Raw genomic sequence first — 16,327 nt, 5'->3', positions numbered from 1 at the left:
ACGTAATAACAATTTCAGATAGTTCAGAAAATCGCAATCAAAGGAGTCACTGTTATTCCACGCTTTGTGTGGCACATTTAGATATAATGTCAAGGACAAAAACAACGAAGTAACAGGCATCTGCCGAAGGCCTAAACCGTGAAGAACGTCACGCAGTAAAAGTGTAAAAAAACCCAATTTAAAGTACAAAGAGCACAAATGCATTTGCGCTGTACCGGTGCCAGCTTTAAAGTTTTAACAACCCGCAGCTCCTGCTCTGGTTTTGTGAATGAAATAAGAAGGCTGCAGTTGCATGGATGGGTTTTATTCATTTGACCAGCAAAATGTGCAAATATTAATCAAATCTCTGGGCTTCTTTAGCACTCACACAAATACCTACATGTAACTGGAACACAAGTTTCCCCAAGGTCCAGCATGCAAATTCCAATGGTTCACTCAGGTTGAATAAAGAATATGTACAAGCCTGAAGCTCTGAAACACTGTGGTCACATTCAGAGCATTTTCAGCTGATCAGCGTTACAAATGTAACTATTTATAAATACAAACACGACAAATTAAACCAGACATGAAAACGAAAATCATTCAAAAGAGACCAACAATCAATAAGTTAGCAGTAGGATCCTATTTTCATTCTCACAGTTGGGTGTGGGGTCTGCACAGGCGTCCTTGGCATGGATGAAGGAGGGCGCCAAAGACGCACAGTCTCATGAGAAACTGAAGCTGCTGGAGAGCTCTCGGATCCTGTTTTCCCGGCTCATTTTTTTCAGTTTCATCCTCCTGTTTTGGAACCAGATTTTGACTTGCCTGTCAGTGAGGTGCACGCTACGGCTGATCTCCAGACGGCGCTCTCTAGTCAAGTACATGTTGAAGAGAAACTCCTTCTCCAGCTCCAGAGTCTGGTGCTTGGTGTAGGGGCAACGCTTCTTTCGACCACTCTTAGCTGTGAGCCAATTAGCCGTACTTTCCATCTTTCCATCCCCTACAATGAAAATCAGCCAAATATTAGGCAACAGGTGTGACAAACGTCATATTCATTAGAAATCATGAACGGATAACATTACATAAACAAAACATGCCAGTGCCCACACATGAAAATGTTCACTCAAATAATTTATCAACTATACGTATTTATTGCAAATGTTATATATATATTTACAAATATATATATTTATTGCAAATATAGTTATATATATATAACTAAGGTGTGTCCTAAATAATAGTTAATTATATTATTAACAGTTAAAATAAATACACGAGGTCTGTTTTAATATTGACAGCCAAAACATCGTATCACTGTTTTTTTGTTTTTGTTTTTTGGGGGTTTGGGGGATTTTTGTTTAGTTTTTTTTCCTTTGAGAGAGACAATAGCTCTGCATCTCTGCTTTAAATAAGCCAAGTTTAATTTTTCTTCCTCTCTGATAAACTTCTAAGTGCCTGACAGTTCCCCAAAAGCACCAATCTTCCTCGCGTATTTGTGCGGTCAGAAATCTTACGTTTTAAAGCAATGATCGCATCTCCTTTTTTTTAGCCATATTTCTGCAGCTAATGCCAGCTCTTCACCTTTTACGAGCTTTTCTGGACACTCCGTACTGCAAGTCTCAGTTGGTTCGGGAGAGGACGAGCCTTCCGAGGAGAGGCGGCTGTCCTCTCCTCTGGCCGGGGCGCAGGGCGCAGGGACAGGCGCCTCCTCGTGGCCCTCTCCATGCTCCGACTCCGCCGAGGCGGCCGGCGGCTGGGAGGCTTGGCTGTCCAAACGGGCAGGTCGTTGCAGAGTGAAGTGATTCATGTTTGGCTGGACATCGTGATAGAGCCTGGAGGACGTGTATGTCTGAGACAGGCGGAAGTAGCCGGGGACTGGCACCGTGTTGCCGCTACCCGGGCAGGATGCGCTCGAGTAGGATATGTCATCTACTGTCGCTCCTTTAGGACATTTATCAGACTCATAAAGGCAGTAAGCGCTCTCCTCTTTTATACTCGGCGAGAATGAACACTGAGCCATATGCTGGGCGCTGGGCTGATCCACCCGACAGGATCTCGACGTTTCCAGCCACGTTTCCATTCCTTGAACATACGAAGCAGCAGAGGGGATCACGCTTTGGGTCGTTGGCTCGTTGCGCTTACCGATCCCCGTGAAACAAGAGCCACCGGAGAGTCCATATGAATATTCCGACGCCTGTGGCAAGTACACGCTGTTACTTTGGTAATACGAACCGCTGTCGGTTCTCACGTTGATTAAGGAGTCCACAAAAAAGGAATTTCCAGCTTGGTTGTTGGGGCATGACATCGCTGTGGTATAATTTGACGGTGGATGAAGATAGCCCTTTCTGGCTGACATTTCTTGTGCAAAACATTGCTGAATAATTACTGATACTCACGCTTCTCACTGTAGCCTGCAGCCAATTAAAACACCAGGCGACTACAGACTCCTCCCAGTCCCGATCAGGCATCTCCACTGTGTCATATATTTTGTTTTAGGCTAAGTAAAGAGAAACTTTGAGGGGGAAAAGTGGTGTATCAGATGGGTTTAAGTAAAATCTTTAAATCTCCTTAAACTCTTGCACCTATAAGCCTCGAGGTGCCTGCCTTAAGTTCAGCACAACAACTGCTATTTGAAAACTCAGTTGTTGAAAGCTGTCCCTAACCATTATGTACAATGCATAGCTTTATGGCCAGTTTTACAGCACTGTAAAATGAGGGGTTCTAGAGGTGCCTCAGGATGCGTCGAGGATCCAAAATGTGTGTGACTCTTTGGTCCAGGGACTCTTAAGCTTTCGTGTGCTCATCTGATTGTTAATATTATTGGCCAGAACCTTTTAAAAATTTCTCATGGACTGTCCAATAGCAGAGTGGACAGCTGCTCAACTTTGTCGCATTCATGCCAAAACTTCAGGTCACGTTTTGGTGTGAATATTATGGATTAAAATATCACGACAAGGCAACTTTTATTGCAGATGCTCTGCTGAGCATTTATAAGGGCAGCGAGCAGGAACACTGAAGTAAAGGCGCCACAGTTGAACAATGCCCTGGAGCTGCATTTGCGTAATCGTCCCCTAATAGTGGCAATACTGCAAGGAAGGTAGTTTCTTATTTAACAGATTGGAACTTGTTAATTCTACTGTTATGTTCGCCACCGCTGGGATGCCGTATTTTCTCACGTATTTATTCCTTGCTTCTTCAGAAACACCAAGGTCCATATGCACATACTCCACTTTTACTTAATACTTAACAGCATCTCTCTCTCCATATATTCATATGTATATATATATATATATATATATATATATATATGTGTATATATATATATATATATATATATATATATATATATATATATATATATATATATATATATATATGGAGAGAGAGATGCTGTTAAGTATTAAGTATTTAAAATAAAAGAATAAATAAACAAAATGTATAAAGATATTTCACTTCTCAGGAAACAACAAGTACTACTTCTAAAAAAAAAGTGCTCCGGTAACCACACACGGATCATATCCCAGTCGGCCGGCCAAGCAAGCAAATCGAGGATCTTAGTTAATTTTTATTTTCCATTTTTATATCATGACAAAGTCAGTTAAAACTAGTTAACAAAAAGCGTTGAGTTAAAAGCAAATAAATAAATAAAAGATACAAATAAAAATAATACATTAAAGCACGCCTTTAAATAAAAATAGAAGCTGGGTTTGTGGCCGACAGATTTAGGTCAGCCTAAAATGTCGCTTATCGTGGGGTTTATCCTAAAATACAACACCGGTTACGTCTATCTCCCTTTAAGCCTGGAGCCATAAAGTCTAGAAATCAGAGCTGCAGTTTATATACAGCCATTTTATATGGCGGCAAACGTGCAGCAGTCTTGCTGGAATGAATGAGAATATCCATTAACCCCTCTGGATTATTTCCCGTCAGATCTAAGTGTGTGCTGCGCGTCAGCTGATTATTATCATTCCCTCATATTATTATTCACATAAAACTTAGGTGTAAAAAGGGGGCTTTTTATTTATCTGACTTTATTAAATAAATGTTAGAAATCGAATGAAAAGCACGCACAAAGGGACAACAAAAGTAACCAAACGAACCATGGCTTCCACTTTTTAAAAGATTTGTATTGATCCCATAGCGTGTATCCAAGGATGATCAAATCCTCTTCCACTAAATGAAGTATGATCTACATTTAAAAATAAAACAAAACTGTATGGTGTTGTAAAAATTAGTGACCCACAAACTGTTTGGAATATAAACCTTTGAGATTTTATTTCTTCATGCGCATTAGATATGCCCATTACTTTGCACAATTTCAACCTGAGAACTGCTGAATTGAATATACACAGAAATAAATTTTCTGCAGTTTTCTTGCGGAACTTTTCCAGAAATCTTATTATTATATGATAACATACAATAAAACATCTTCAGGTCAGTTATATGCAGACAGAAATGATTCTGGATGTTGTGGGAAATAGACTTTCTTAAATCACAAGAAGAGAAGGGGAAAAAGAAAAATACATCCCTGTCACTGTGAAATGAATATGACAGTATGTCTGTGCCTACCTTAACAATAAAATCCTGAGGTGGTTACATATTTAAAGCGGCTGAACGTCGAGTCAAACTTCCTTCATATCTCAATTCACGGCAATGACATTGATCTGAGGAGCGCCACCCAGTGGGCAAACACAACAGGCCCACACTGGAACGCAACACCAACGGAATATTCCTACCACGGCAAGATGCTGATACAAATGAGGCCGGAAAGGTCCGTGAACACAAGTTTCAGTGCTCCCAGCCGTTGTTTTTCAGGCCCTTAGTCACAGTTAATAACCTTGGTCTCAGACGCTTTATTGCACTGCACTCCAAACGCTCCAGACGAATCCGCGTTTTATGGCCAAGTTACTGGAGCAACTGGGAGGATGTGCAGCAATCAAAGCGGCATTCCTGGGAGCCTCACAGGATGCACGGTATAAGGAAGGCTACAGGGCCCTTATTAGCTTATGACAGGCTATTCAAGTTGTTTTCAGGGCCCTAGTGCTGATTATAAAATCACATTGAACACTTTTTCTTTTTTACCATCTTTTCATGTGCAGTTACCTCCATTTGCCTGTAAGATTCCCAGCTTGTTTATGTACTAACATACTTATGTAAGGTCTTTGGATTAAATCACTCCACATAATAAATAAATGATGATACTGTTGGTGGTGACTGTACTCACAGTCTGGGGTTTCTCCGTGTCTTTATTTACCCCATGTGCTACTGCTGGTTCAGGCTGACACAGGCTGACTTGAGCGTCCAGTAACAGCTACAACACTTCGTGGAGCCACATGAGAAAACAAATACATTTGTTTTTTAATTAGATCTACGCGATTTTTTAAAGTGTCAAGATCGTTTCAGATTGACCTAATAGGAATGTAAGGTCAAAAAAAAGCTTTTCCACATCCCCCTCCCAGAAATGAATGAAAGCCTTGTAACGGATATCAAATAATAACTGCAGAGGATCTGATTTCCAGCCACGAGGGAATAAAAAGCGTCAGACCTACATATCATGCATCTGATACGACCCACGTGCTGGCATATAAAACAAAATATTGGATTATGTTTCTTTTGGAGGCTCTTTTATCAGAGGTTTGCCCTTTGGACGAATTTGGAAAGTAATCCAACTTTTACGAGCAAGGGCTCGACAAAGCGCATGTAGTAGGGTCAAGCGCAGATGTTAAATATCAGTGAATCTCAGACTTAAGTGCATGAGACGAACAAATTTGTATCAGATTATGACTTTACTCATTCCACAACTATGCAATGCCGTGGCAAGCGTTTTTCGACCAGCTGATCACTATCAGTGGTGTCAAAAATCAGGAGGGGGGTCTGTTAGTAACTCCAAAACCTAGAAAAAAAACGTTTTTAAATCCCCAGACTTCTTGTATTTGCACAGGAACACTGAAAAGATGGCGGGGGGGGGGGGGGGGGGGGGAGTCAAAAGTTTCGGCCCGCAAAAGATCTGTGTTCGCGCTAAAATTGGGCCAAATCAAGATCCATTAAAGGGGACAGAAAGATACACGTGCGTGCGCAAGTAAACTTTAATCATATAGTGGAACAAAATAGGATTTTTTTTAATGCATCTTGATGTATATTATTAAATAAAATGACGGGAAATCAGACAGATGTGGTTTTCTGCGCAAGCACCCCCATGCAACCATTAGACTTTAACATCTGTCGAGCTTAATAATAATAATAATAATAATAATAATAATAATAATAATAATAATAATAATAATAATAATAATAATAATAATAGAGCAAATTGTGTTAAAGGTGTATAAATAATTATTGATGGAGAGTGGCACTTTAAAATCTCGTCCTCCTGCCCAGGTAATGATATAGATGTGTGTGTAAAAGAGAGAGGTGCGTGTCCGCTGTCTTTGTTCAGTTTTTTTTTATAGCAGGGGGTTCGTGGTGTAGTACTGTAAACGGTCTCTGTTCAGTTTCTTCTCCTTCATCCTTCTGTTTTGGAACCAAATCTTGACCTGGCGATCTGTCAGGTTGAGCATCCGCGAAAGCTGCAGACGCTTCTCTTTGTTGATGTAAACACTGAAGAAGAACTCTCTTTCCAGTTCCCTGATCTGATATTTGGAGTATGGACATCTCTTCTTGCGCGTCCTCTGGCCACCTGGAAGACAACAAAAGGCAAAAGATCGTCACTTAAGATTAACATGGACCCCTTTGCACCCGCGTGAGATCGCCAGTGTATTTCTCGCTGATAAGCAGCCCCAGCTTTGGAGTTCAAGTATCTTCCCCCTACACTCAGGCCTACAGGATCAAGACTTGTAAACAAAGGCTGGGATTGATAGTGAAATCTGTGAAGTGAGGGGGGGGGGGGGGGGGGGGGTTGACATCCATTAAGGAAATCCTTTATTGGGGGGGATCATCTTGGCTGTTTTGGGGATTGAAGGCGTAGGCCTAAACGACACATGGGAGTATCATGTATCTGGTATTCTTTTACTGTTCCCTATTGATCTCGCTGTGGGTAGAGAGCAGTTATTTTAGCTTTAGCACTGTAAATGCTGTCATGGAAAGCAGCTGGTGCATTAAAGCCTTGCAAATCCAGTGAATTTGTAAATATTTATCCAAAGAAGCAGGGTTAAGCCTAAACTCTTGTCCAGAGTCAGATTTAAACGCCCAACGCACTCCACTTTGCACTGCGCGGAATAAACAAGAATGCTAAATCTTAAAATGATCCAAAAATGGCTTATAATCAATGCAGAGGCTCTGTGGTGTGTTTAAAATATCTAGGTCGCTGTTAGGCTGTTATGTCAGTAGTATTTAAAAAAAAGAAAATAAAAATTAACATTTGGCATATAAATGTTTTACAAGGTAATTATAAAAGTCCATACAAGTGCACAAATGAAGGGGAAAAACAGAGGCCATGTTGGAAATCTTGAAGACCAGCTTAACGCCAAAGTCTTCACGGCCAATTTCAATCCCAAGCACGTGATCTTGTCGTTTATAACATAGTTTTGTTGTAGGGTAAATCTGCAGGCCCTCCATAAACCTTACGTGCTTATAAAACTGCATATAAAAAGCTTTAAGAGCAAGGCGTAAGATTTTTCTCTGTGCATTAAGCAGGTTCACTCACTGCTGCTTTTGCTCTGCTTCTCCTCGCTGTGGCCGGAAGACGACTTGGGGCTGCAGCTCTCCGCCGTGTCGGAGCCCGGGTGCGCAGGAGCTGGGCTTGCTTTGGCGTGTCTCTCCGTGTCTGTCGCGTGTGCCGTCGGGGTTGCGCCGTTCTCTGCGCTCCCGTAAGCAGTGTCGAAAAACTGATCGAACGCCTGTGGCAGGACCCCGTTCCTGCCAACGCTGCCATAGAAGCTGGGCGTCGGGTTGGAGGAGCTGCAGTGGCTGGCGCTGGGGCTGCCTTTCACCAGGATCTCTCCCCCCCGAGAGGTCGGGCTCGTCCAGCTTTCCCTGTGCACGATGTCCTCAGCGAAGCAGTGCGATAGGCTCCCCCTGCTGTGGTGCCATTTACTTGAAGTATCAATGCCATAGTCTCTGAAAGCCACATCTCTCACGGATGGGACCTGTGGAAGAGCTGAGGACTGGTAGGAGTATGTCATGGGGCAAGAGGACTGGCTCTGGGTTAAATAATGAGGGAGACCCGAGAACTCTGCTCCGGAGACGTAGTAAGTGCAGCTCGGTAAATACATATTGGAGCCAGAGATCCGTTCATCAAAATCCATATTCTGTGGCTGAAAACGTCCTATAATAATCCTTGCATAGTTCCTCCGCGACGCTGCGCTCCAGTCACTTTGAGGCAGACTGGTGGAGCAGAAATCCTTAGACGTACAAGCTGACGTGGGGATCCATCTCTATCCATTCCTGAGGGCCAAAGCCATGTGACCACTGGCACAAAATGACAGATAGCCTACGTCTCAACGTGTAGGTTATATGAGTGAAAGAGTTTATGAAGTCGATCTTTGGCCGTGTGGAAAAGGAAAAATACTGAAACGGAATTTTGCTCAGAACTATTTTGGATATGCTGGAAGAGCTGAGCCTCTTATACACTGATTTTCATTGTTCCAGTGGGGTTATCTGGCTGAAGGCCTATTAGTGCCATGCTACAGGGTGGAAAACCCCTCAATTATATCAATTTTTACGCAGGCCAAGCATACCTGCAATTATATTATTTTATTTTTTATTTATTTATTTTTGGTTTCTTTCTTTCTTTCTTTCTTTCTTTCTTTCTTTCTTTCTTTCTTTCTTTCTTTCTTTCTTTCTTTCTTTCTTTCTTTTTATTGTTTTTAAACCTAACATTCGCCTTAACCCCGACCTCAGCACAGACGCCTGAGCGCTTTTGAAGATGAAGATCAGGTTTTCGGCCGCGTCCGCAGCAAAGATACACACCCGGTTACGCACGTAAGGGTTAAACTTTGAGACACAGATGACAGCATTTAGATAGAACAGATGATCTGTTGAGTTTGATAGCTTGACAGATTCCAGTTTTGAAAAAAAAAATGGTGCTCAGTCACACATGCGTAAATTTATTAAGAAATTAGAAGCCTGTAAAATGGGATTATTTCTTGTCTGTGGATTTAATATAGCTCCTCTGGTTATATGGCGACCAATCAAGTCCCCAAGTGTGGGGCGATGTGAGACATTGTGTACTTTTGCTTTTCAGGCATCCGCACAGATTCACACCCAGGAGCAAAAAGATAACAGACTGTGAGGCTTTTTTTTCCATTATATTTCTATATTTGTAAAGTTTTTTGTTCAGACCAGCATTTCCATGATCGTTAAAACATACTTTTCTATTTAATACCACATTTCCCCCAAAAATACATTGAACCGCAGTTTGTTTTTTTGTTTTTGATTTTGTTTTTGCGTAAAAGTTGAAAAAAATTATATATATATATATATATATATATATATATATGTTTAATGTAGACATTTACGTGTTCATGTACTATGGATAATAGAGGTATTTGTCGAAGGGGTTCCAGTCTTTGGATCGCTTGTTCTCTCATTGCAACGCCCAATATAAACCTTTGGACACGGGCGATTTCCCACACTCCAACCCATTTTCATTTGTCATCACTGCTGACTAAGTGGGCACATGTGTCACATATCACTAAACCCGTTGTGCAGCCAATTTTAGAATTTCGTCCAAATATATCAAAGCCTGTGAATTTGTCATCTGCACGGAAGCATTAAGAGACTCTAATATTTCACCCACGTGGCTGTCTCGCTGATTTGAACGGACTGCGTGTGCTTATTGCTATGGCACTAATATTAATTTCATTGTTAAAATCGTCTCGAACATTTTCACCCAGTTTAAATTCTTTTGCTAATTATTCGTCCCGTCGTATTTATAGCAGCATCTGTATTAAACCGAGCCTGCAGGTGTGAATCGGTCTGTCACATCCTTAAATCATGTTATATTTAAATAGATATTCAATGCAGGTAAAAAAAAAAAAAAGGACATGCAATGTTAAAGCCGTACATTAAAATATAAATTGACACACTAATTGATATGAGAAGGCTTCACTGTAGGCTGTAATCATTTACATGCATGCTTGTCTGCGAGAGTAGATTTCTAGGTGTTTCCCATATAAAGAAAATACATATAGGAAGATGGACACTTTATTTTTTCTATAATGACAATTTCATTACAGAAATGACAGAAAATGTTCATTTAGACAACTAAAATGATGTATTATGTCAGCATAACGAGTGGGTTGTAAATTTTAATTAAAATATTTAATGATTGATTGATTTTACGTTGCTCAGATAATCATAAGAAAGCGAAAGTTGGCTCAGATGCAAAGTGTAAAAGGATTTTTTTTAAGGAATGCAGATATTCAATGTAACAAAAACCGAAAATGTATTAAAAACACACATTTAGACTGGCAGCTAGGACGATGATGGGTGCTTTTAAAAAGAAAACGTTTCCTCGATTGCCGAGAACTTTCGGTCGACATATGTTTTGTTTAACTCCTGGACTTTTCCTGCTCCCTAATTAGATTTCAAAAGAGGGAATTATCTAAAGTGTAAGTAAAGTAACATTTTACCTGCATATTATGGTTGATTCATGACGCATTTGTGATTATGTTACAGGTATTTTAACAGTAGATGGATAATGACATTTTGTGTGTATCTCAAGCAACATGTCAGAAATTAAAATATTATGTACCGAGCATTGCAAGTTTAAAAACAAATCCAAAAAAGTGTTCCGATTTATTTTTTTCGGAGTGGGTCTCTTTTGTTTACACGTGAAACGCAGCACTCACCTTCAAAGACAAATGTTCAAGTGGAAACAAACAACGAAATAGTTTTATTTTCCAGCACTTCTTAATATGTACGAGGATTAAATGAATACAGCATACAGACTGCTCACTTTGCAACAGCTCTGCGTCTATGAGCCTGGACCATGCACGATGACTCGGGAGGAAAAAATGGGAATGATTTGGAGGACAGAAAGATTTTCAAGATAGCCAAATATTACTAGAAACGTGTCTCTCTGTCTTCTTTAAGTAGTTAAAACTATATCGGTAACCCCTAAGGAGTTGTCATGCGCTCGTTTTAAAGTAGGCTAATTCATAATGTGGCTTTGACCAGCAAAGAGATCGTACGATATTTATTTCAGTTTAATGAAAATCTGAATGTTTGCTGTAATGAAATTTAAAAATGGACAGAAAACTGGACTCTGGGTGCATCTGTCGGAGCAAATAAAATAGAATATAGGTTGTTTGTTTTTTGGTTTTTAAAAAAAGTCTAATTAAATGCCTTAATAAAACTTTCTGGATTCGAAAATTCAGCCTCGTGTTCATCTTTTAGTTTAGCAAATGAAGACAGCAGTTGGGCTAAAATCAATCCCACGTGGATGATTAGATAAGTGTGGATTTCAGCCCCTATTATCCTGACAGACAAATGCATGCGAGCAGTGGATTTGATCCAGTGTTGAGTGTGTTTAGGCATGACTCCGTATCTCTGATCAAGAAAAGCAAAAATATCCAAAGCTGGAAAAAGGCAGCTCCTTTCGAACATTCCAGTTTGCTCGTGGGTGCCAGGAGTCTGCCTTCAGCTGCAACAAATAAAGATCTTTGCTCTTGTCTGAAGTTCATTGCACAACCTTCAACGCCAACATCCAGCTATGCAAATACACAAGAACATAGAAGAGTGCTAACGTCCAGCATTAAACCCAGAGTCATTTTGTGCAGCATGATGAGTTAAGCTTCACTTTTCGTCTTTTCCCCCGTCTTCTTATTTTTAGCCAGTTAGGCTGTAGGCCACACATTCGTTAGGCTATCTTGTAAATGTTCTTGGCTCCAGTTTCCTCCTTGTCAAGCGCTATAATTTACATTTAAAGATAAAGTTTAAAGATTCAAATCAAACTAAACAGCAGGCCTGTTTTCACTCTTTTACTGATTAATCCAGCAGCAACCTTCAGGTCTGCACAATACAGGACGTTTTGGAGTGAGGTGCATTTACCTGTGTGGCTGTTAGGGGGAGCAATGGCACAACCCAACAAGAAGAAGCCTCGCACTTGTAGACAATTCACACATGGGGAAGATTTTGAATCCATCTCATGGTGGGAGAATATTTAAAACAACCTCATTTATTGCAAAGAAGCCAGCCAGCAAAATGCGTAAAATGCAATTTCTAGATTTCGAAATAATGAGCGGTGTTAGAAAGTATCCTGACGAAACTCTGAAATAGACAATAAAGTCAGTGTTGTTTGTTACCCTGGACGGCACAATGTGACTGAGAAGAGAGGGTGACACTCACCAGAGGGTGCTGCCTGGTTAGCGTTAAAAATGCTCCTTTTTATGGCACAGGTCCATCCTTCAAATATAACCGGACAGAAAAAAAGAGCAACCGGCCTCACAGGCCTTCAGCACGGTTAAGTTAATAGCATGACTTATATTACTTCAGTCACGCAGTCTTATTTTACACAACACTTTTTTTTTATTCCTCCAGTTATTAGATGAGCTTTTTAACCTGCAATTTGCTGCTGCAGAATTTTAATTGATCTCGTTTGGAAATGAGATATTTTGAGGTAATTGTGATATTGGATTACTGAGGCCCAATACTTTGAGCGAGAGGTGAAGAGAGGTTAACGAACTGATTGGTTACGCGCTCTTACTTTATGAATTCGACATAGAAACATTTCTGGGTTGCAGTCAGCGTGTGTGTAATGCTGCCGATTATTAAATCTGATGATGATTAATAAATCAGCAGCCTATTAAAACAGTTTCAGGCCACTTTTTTTTTCAAAGACGGGATTTCTCATTATTGTTTAATGACGACTCAACAAATGTATTTTTTACTTCAAAAAACAAACAAAAAAAATCTTATTAAAATATAATTTGAAGTAAAAAGGGTTGATTGGATTGTTTCTTTTATAACATAGATAAAAAGAATTTTTTTAAAAATAATATAGAAAATATGCCCAGGAATATTATTTGGCGATATGAAGAATTGAATGAAAAATGTATTTAAAATGTATTTAAACTCAAAGTTTAAATACATTATATATATATATATATATATATATATATATATATATATATATATATATATATATATATATATATATATATATATGTATGTATGTATGTATTCATACCAAGCTCTTTCGTTGGATGTTTTAATAACAATGGGAATACGAAGTGTGTGTGTGTGTGTGTGTGTGTGTGTGTGTGTGTGTGTGTGTGTGTGTGTGTGTGTGTGCGCGTGATTATAATTATTAACATCCCTATTTCACTTTGCCACGACTTCATATTTGTCAGATGTGTCTTTAAAAATGTACTTACCTAATACTACGATATTTGAACGATATGCTAAAGCTATTGATTAAATGCTATTGCTAATGAGATAAACAATTGTGTTGAACTCTTACCTTAGCTGATCAATCAGGCACACGACACACTTTAATAATAGACTTGTTTGTCAGGTTTAAAACAACGAGGATTTTCCCTTTTTCTCATCCTTACTCTCTCTCTCTCTCTCTCTCACACACACACACACACACACACACACACACACACACACACACACACACACACACACACACACACACACACACACACACTTACTCATTACTTGTGTGAAGACAGACATGAAGACAAATGTCTGCAGTCGATGAGCAGACGCGCTGCGCTGTGCTGACGGAACATCGCCACTAGATGGCGACATAAAATCTTTTAATGGTAAAGGCTCCAGTCCAACGACAAGACTCTCCATAAAGGCCTGTTGGCCTACATACAGGAAATATACTGCACTGATTGTTGAAAATGATATTCTACCAGGAGAAGGATTTTGGAAAGCCATCTTCTTCTTCCTTTTTTTATTCCAACCGGACAGAAATAAAAACGAGCAATGAAAGACACAATTACACTCTCAAACATTTATTATTAAAATAAAAAAAGTTGTCTATTGCTGTCAAAATGGGAGGATAGATGTCACAGTCATAGTATTTACATGTTTAAATATGCCTATATTTTCTTGAAAGCCAGGAAATTAATGTAGGTTATCAGCTCGTTGGCAGGAGAATTCCTTTGAACAAAAGAAGAAAAACTTTGAAAAAAAGAGAGAATTGCGGATAAACTGGAGGCCAGTACTGAAGTACACAAGCCAGTCTCGAGTTTGACATTTACCTAACTACTGGTTGATACTAAAGGATAAAGTTTATTTCAATAAGTTCAGTAAGTAGATGGTTTTTTAACCTTGTTTTTTTTCGAGCCGCCAAGAACGTGTGTGAAGAATTGAATCCTGTAATTAATATGTGAATTTGACCGTGATTACCTGAGCCTGGCCTGTTTATATGCAGTGACATTTTTATTTAGCATTACACTGTCTATAAATGTTTTCACTGTTAGTGATTCAGCTTTGATTTCAGTGTTGTATTAAGTAGAAGAAAGGCCCGTGAGCGGACAGCGTGTATCTTCTTCTTCTCTTCTTTTAGTTTTTTTTTCAAAGCAGAATGTCTTTGGTTAATAATATTAAAGCATCCCACGCACAATTGCCTTGGTCAACGTGTTCCAAAATCATTTCCGATCTTCTGTCAACAGGCCGTATAGGCTGGTTCCAATTAAAACAGGAGAAGGAAATGTGCAGGACAAAACAGAGCCTATGGCGACAACAAAAGCGTTCATAAAGTAATAAATTATAGCACAGGTATTTTTTTCTTTTTTCTTTTCTTTCTTTTTGTTTTGCTTTCTTTTTTCGGATTAAAGGGCATCTATGTCCACCTTTCACCATCCTCGGAGCTAACTGGAGCTCTTGAATTTATTGACGATTTTTTTCTCCTTTACGCGCCTGTTTTGAAACCAGATTGTCACTTGTCTCTCTGTCAGGTTTGTCTGCGCAGATATCCTTCTCCTTTTGTCTTTGGTGATGAATTTATTGGTGGCATATTCTCTTTCCAGTTCCTTGAGCTGCACCTTGGTGTATGGCACACGCTTCTTTCTCCCACGACGCACAGAGTTGTCTCCACCAGAGATAGTTTCTGGGAAATAAAGCACATCAGTTCGTTAATTTGCTGGATTGATGAAAAAAAAATGCATCAACAAATATATTTTTAAAAAGTCCAAACGCAAAATGAAGTGGGGAAAAAAACAACCTGATATATATAAGCCCTGCAAGCACGTGTTTTTGCAAGTTTAATTACACACGCCGGCAAAGACTGCATATTTCTGTATGAATAAATAAAAAAAAAGAAGAAAAAAAAACTTAAATACCTTGTAAAGTGGATTTCCACAGAGGATTTGACTGTGGTTGCTCCTTGGTGCAGTAAACTTGACCACTCCAACCGTTGGTGATGGCCCATGGCTGGTAAGGCTCCATGGGCAACAGAGACTCGTGTCTTGGCTCAGATGGGGCGCTCAGCGCAGGTACGACAGGGACGTCCAAGTAGCTGGGTTGGTAAGGGCCAGAGGAATACCCCTGATAAAAAGCAAATTCTTTCGCTCTAGAAGAGAACTCCTCACCAGAGACCGATGAGTCTATGTACTTATCGCCATAACCAGAAGGCTGTGCGCACGCTTTAACACTGCCGTGTGACATCCTACAAGGGTAATAACTGCTGCCAAAATATCCATAGGGCAAAGATGCATTGGGCGAGCTCTGAGTCGCAGAACAGGGGCTGCACTGTTTGCCAGGTTCCCCCATGCCAGACACTGGCACCTCACTCGCAGTGTAGGTGGTGCTGGGCGCCAGTGAGGTTGGATGCGCTAACAGATTCCTGCACTGATTTGCAGCAAAATTGCCTCCGGTAAATCCTTCCATGTTCTTGCTTCTTTCATCCAAACCGTTCTCGTACAGAAACATCACCGGGTCAATCCAGTGCGAGTGGAGGAGTAATGAGGCGGTCATAGCATTCCCTACATTGAGACGACCAACTCTTTTTCAAAATCCCCTCGACTGAGCCCAAACAGGGACTCGGGCAGAGTAACGATACCAACACGCCTGAGTACGTAAAGATCGTAAGGTTATTGGCCAGGGCCAAGCACGTGATATGCAAAGGAGACGATAAACGTCTTGACACGAGATAATGCAGATCAGGCTCTGAGTTTGAGAAGACACCGCACGTCAGTGCATCCAGTATTTGCCAACAAGACCCGCAGGCATTTATTTTCTATCGGAAACGATTTTTGGAGTCTCACACCGAATGAACCTCGTGTGGAGGCAGTCATATTTTATTACTGTGTAACGCACTGTTTGAAATAAGCAGTAAGTGATTATTGATTTTTTTTTCTCTCCCCTGCGAAGTTGTATGCACACGCGCCCGTACAATGAAACATGTTTTAACTTGACTGATAAAGAAAATAATACTTCCACACTCCCA

General features: G+C 40.1%; 3 protein-coding genes across 4 annotated transcripts; all 3 read right to left on the bottom strand.

Annotated features, from left to right (window-relative positions):
- Positions 1–220: 220 nt before the first annotated feature.
- Positions 221–2,401, bottom strand: hoxa10b (homeobox A10b). Its single transcript, XM_082551938.1, has 2 exons — positions 1,561–2,401; positions 221–979 (listed from the first exon to the last, which is right to left on the bottom strand). Exons 1-2 carry the CDS (start codon positions 2,333–2,335, stop codon positions 705–707), a joined length of 1,050 nt encoding a protein of 349 aa, XP_082408064.1. The 5' UTR covers positions 2,336–2,401; the 3' UTR covers positions 221–704.
- A 1,305-nt stretch (positions 2,402–3,706) lies between these two features.
- On the bottom strand, positions 3,707–9,322 carry hoxa11b (homeobox A11b). Its single transcript, XM_082551939.1, is given in 3 exon segments — positions 3,707–6,655; positions 7,622–8,344; positions 8,347–9,322. Coding segments are annotated over 3 exon segments (969 nt in total). The 5' UTR covers positions 8,360–9,322; the 3' UTR covers positions 3,707–6,422.
- Positions 9,323–13,828: 4,506 nt separating this feature from the next.
- On the bottom strand, positions 13,829–15,912 carry hoxa13b (homeobox A13b). 2 transcript variants are annotated; one of them, XM_082552986.1, is made up of 3 exons: positions 15,222–15,912; positions 14,778–14,989; positions 13,829–14,684 (listed from the first exon to the last, which is right to left on the bottom strand). In XM_082552986.1, exons 1-3 carry the CDS (start codon positions 15,853–15,855, stop codon positions 14,529–14,531), a joined length of 1,002 nt encoding a protein of 333 aa, XP_082409112.1. In that variant the 5' UTR covers positions 15,856–15,912; the 3' UTR covers positions 13,829–14,528. The 2 variants fall into 2 exon arrangements, with proteins under 2 accessions (XP_082409112.1, XP_082409113.1); XM_082552987.1 differs by having other exon boundaries at positions 14,585–14,989.
- Positions 15,913–16,327: the final 415 nt, after the last annotated feature.

The sequence above is a fragment of the Aulonocara stuartgranti genome, assembly GCF_965226115.1.
Source record: "Aulonocara stuartgranti genome assembly, chromosome: 11".
NCBI classification, from domain to species: Eukaryota; Metazoa; Chordata; class Actinopteri; order Cichliformes; family Cichlidae; genus Aulonocara; species Aulonocara stuartgranti.
Note: the sequence above shows the minus strand (reverse complement) of the source record. Positions and strands in the feature narration are given on the sequence as shown.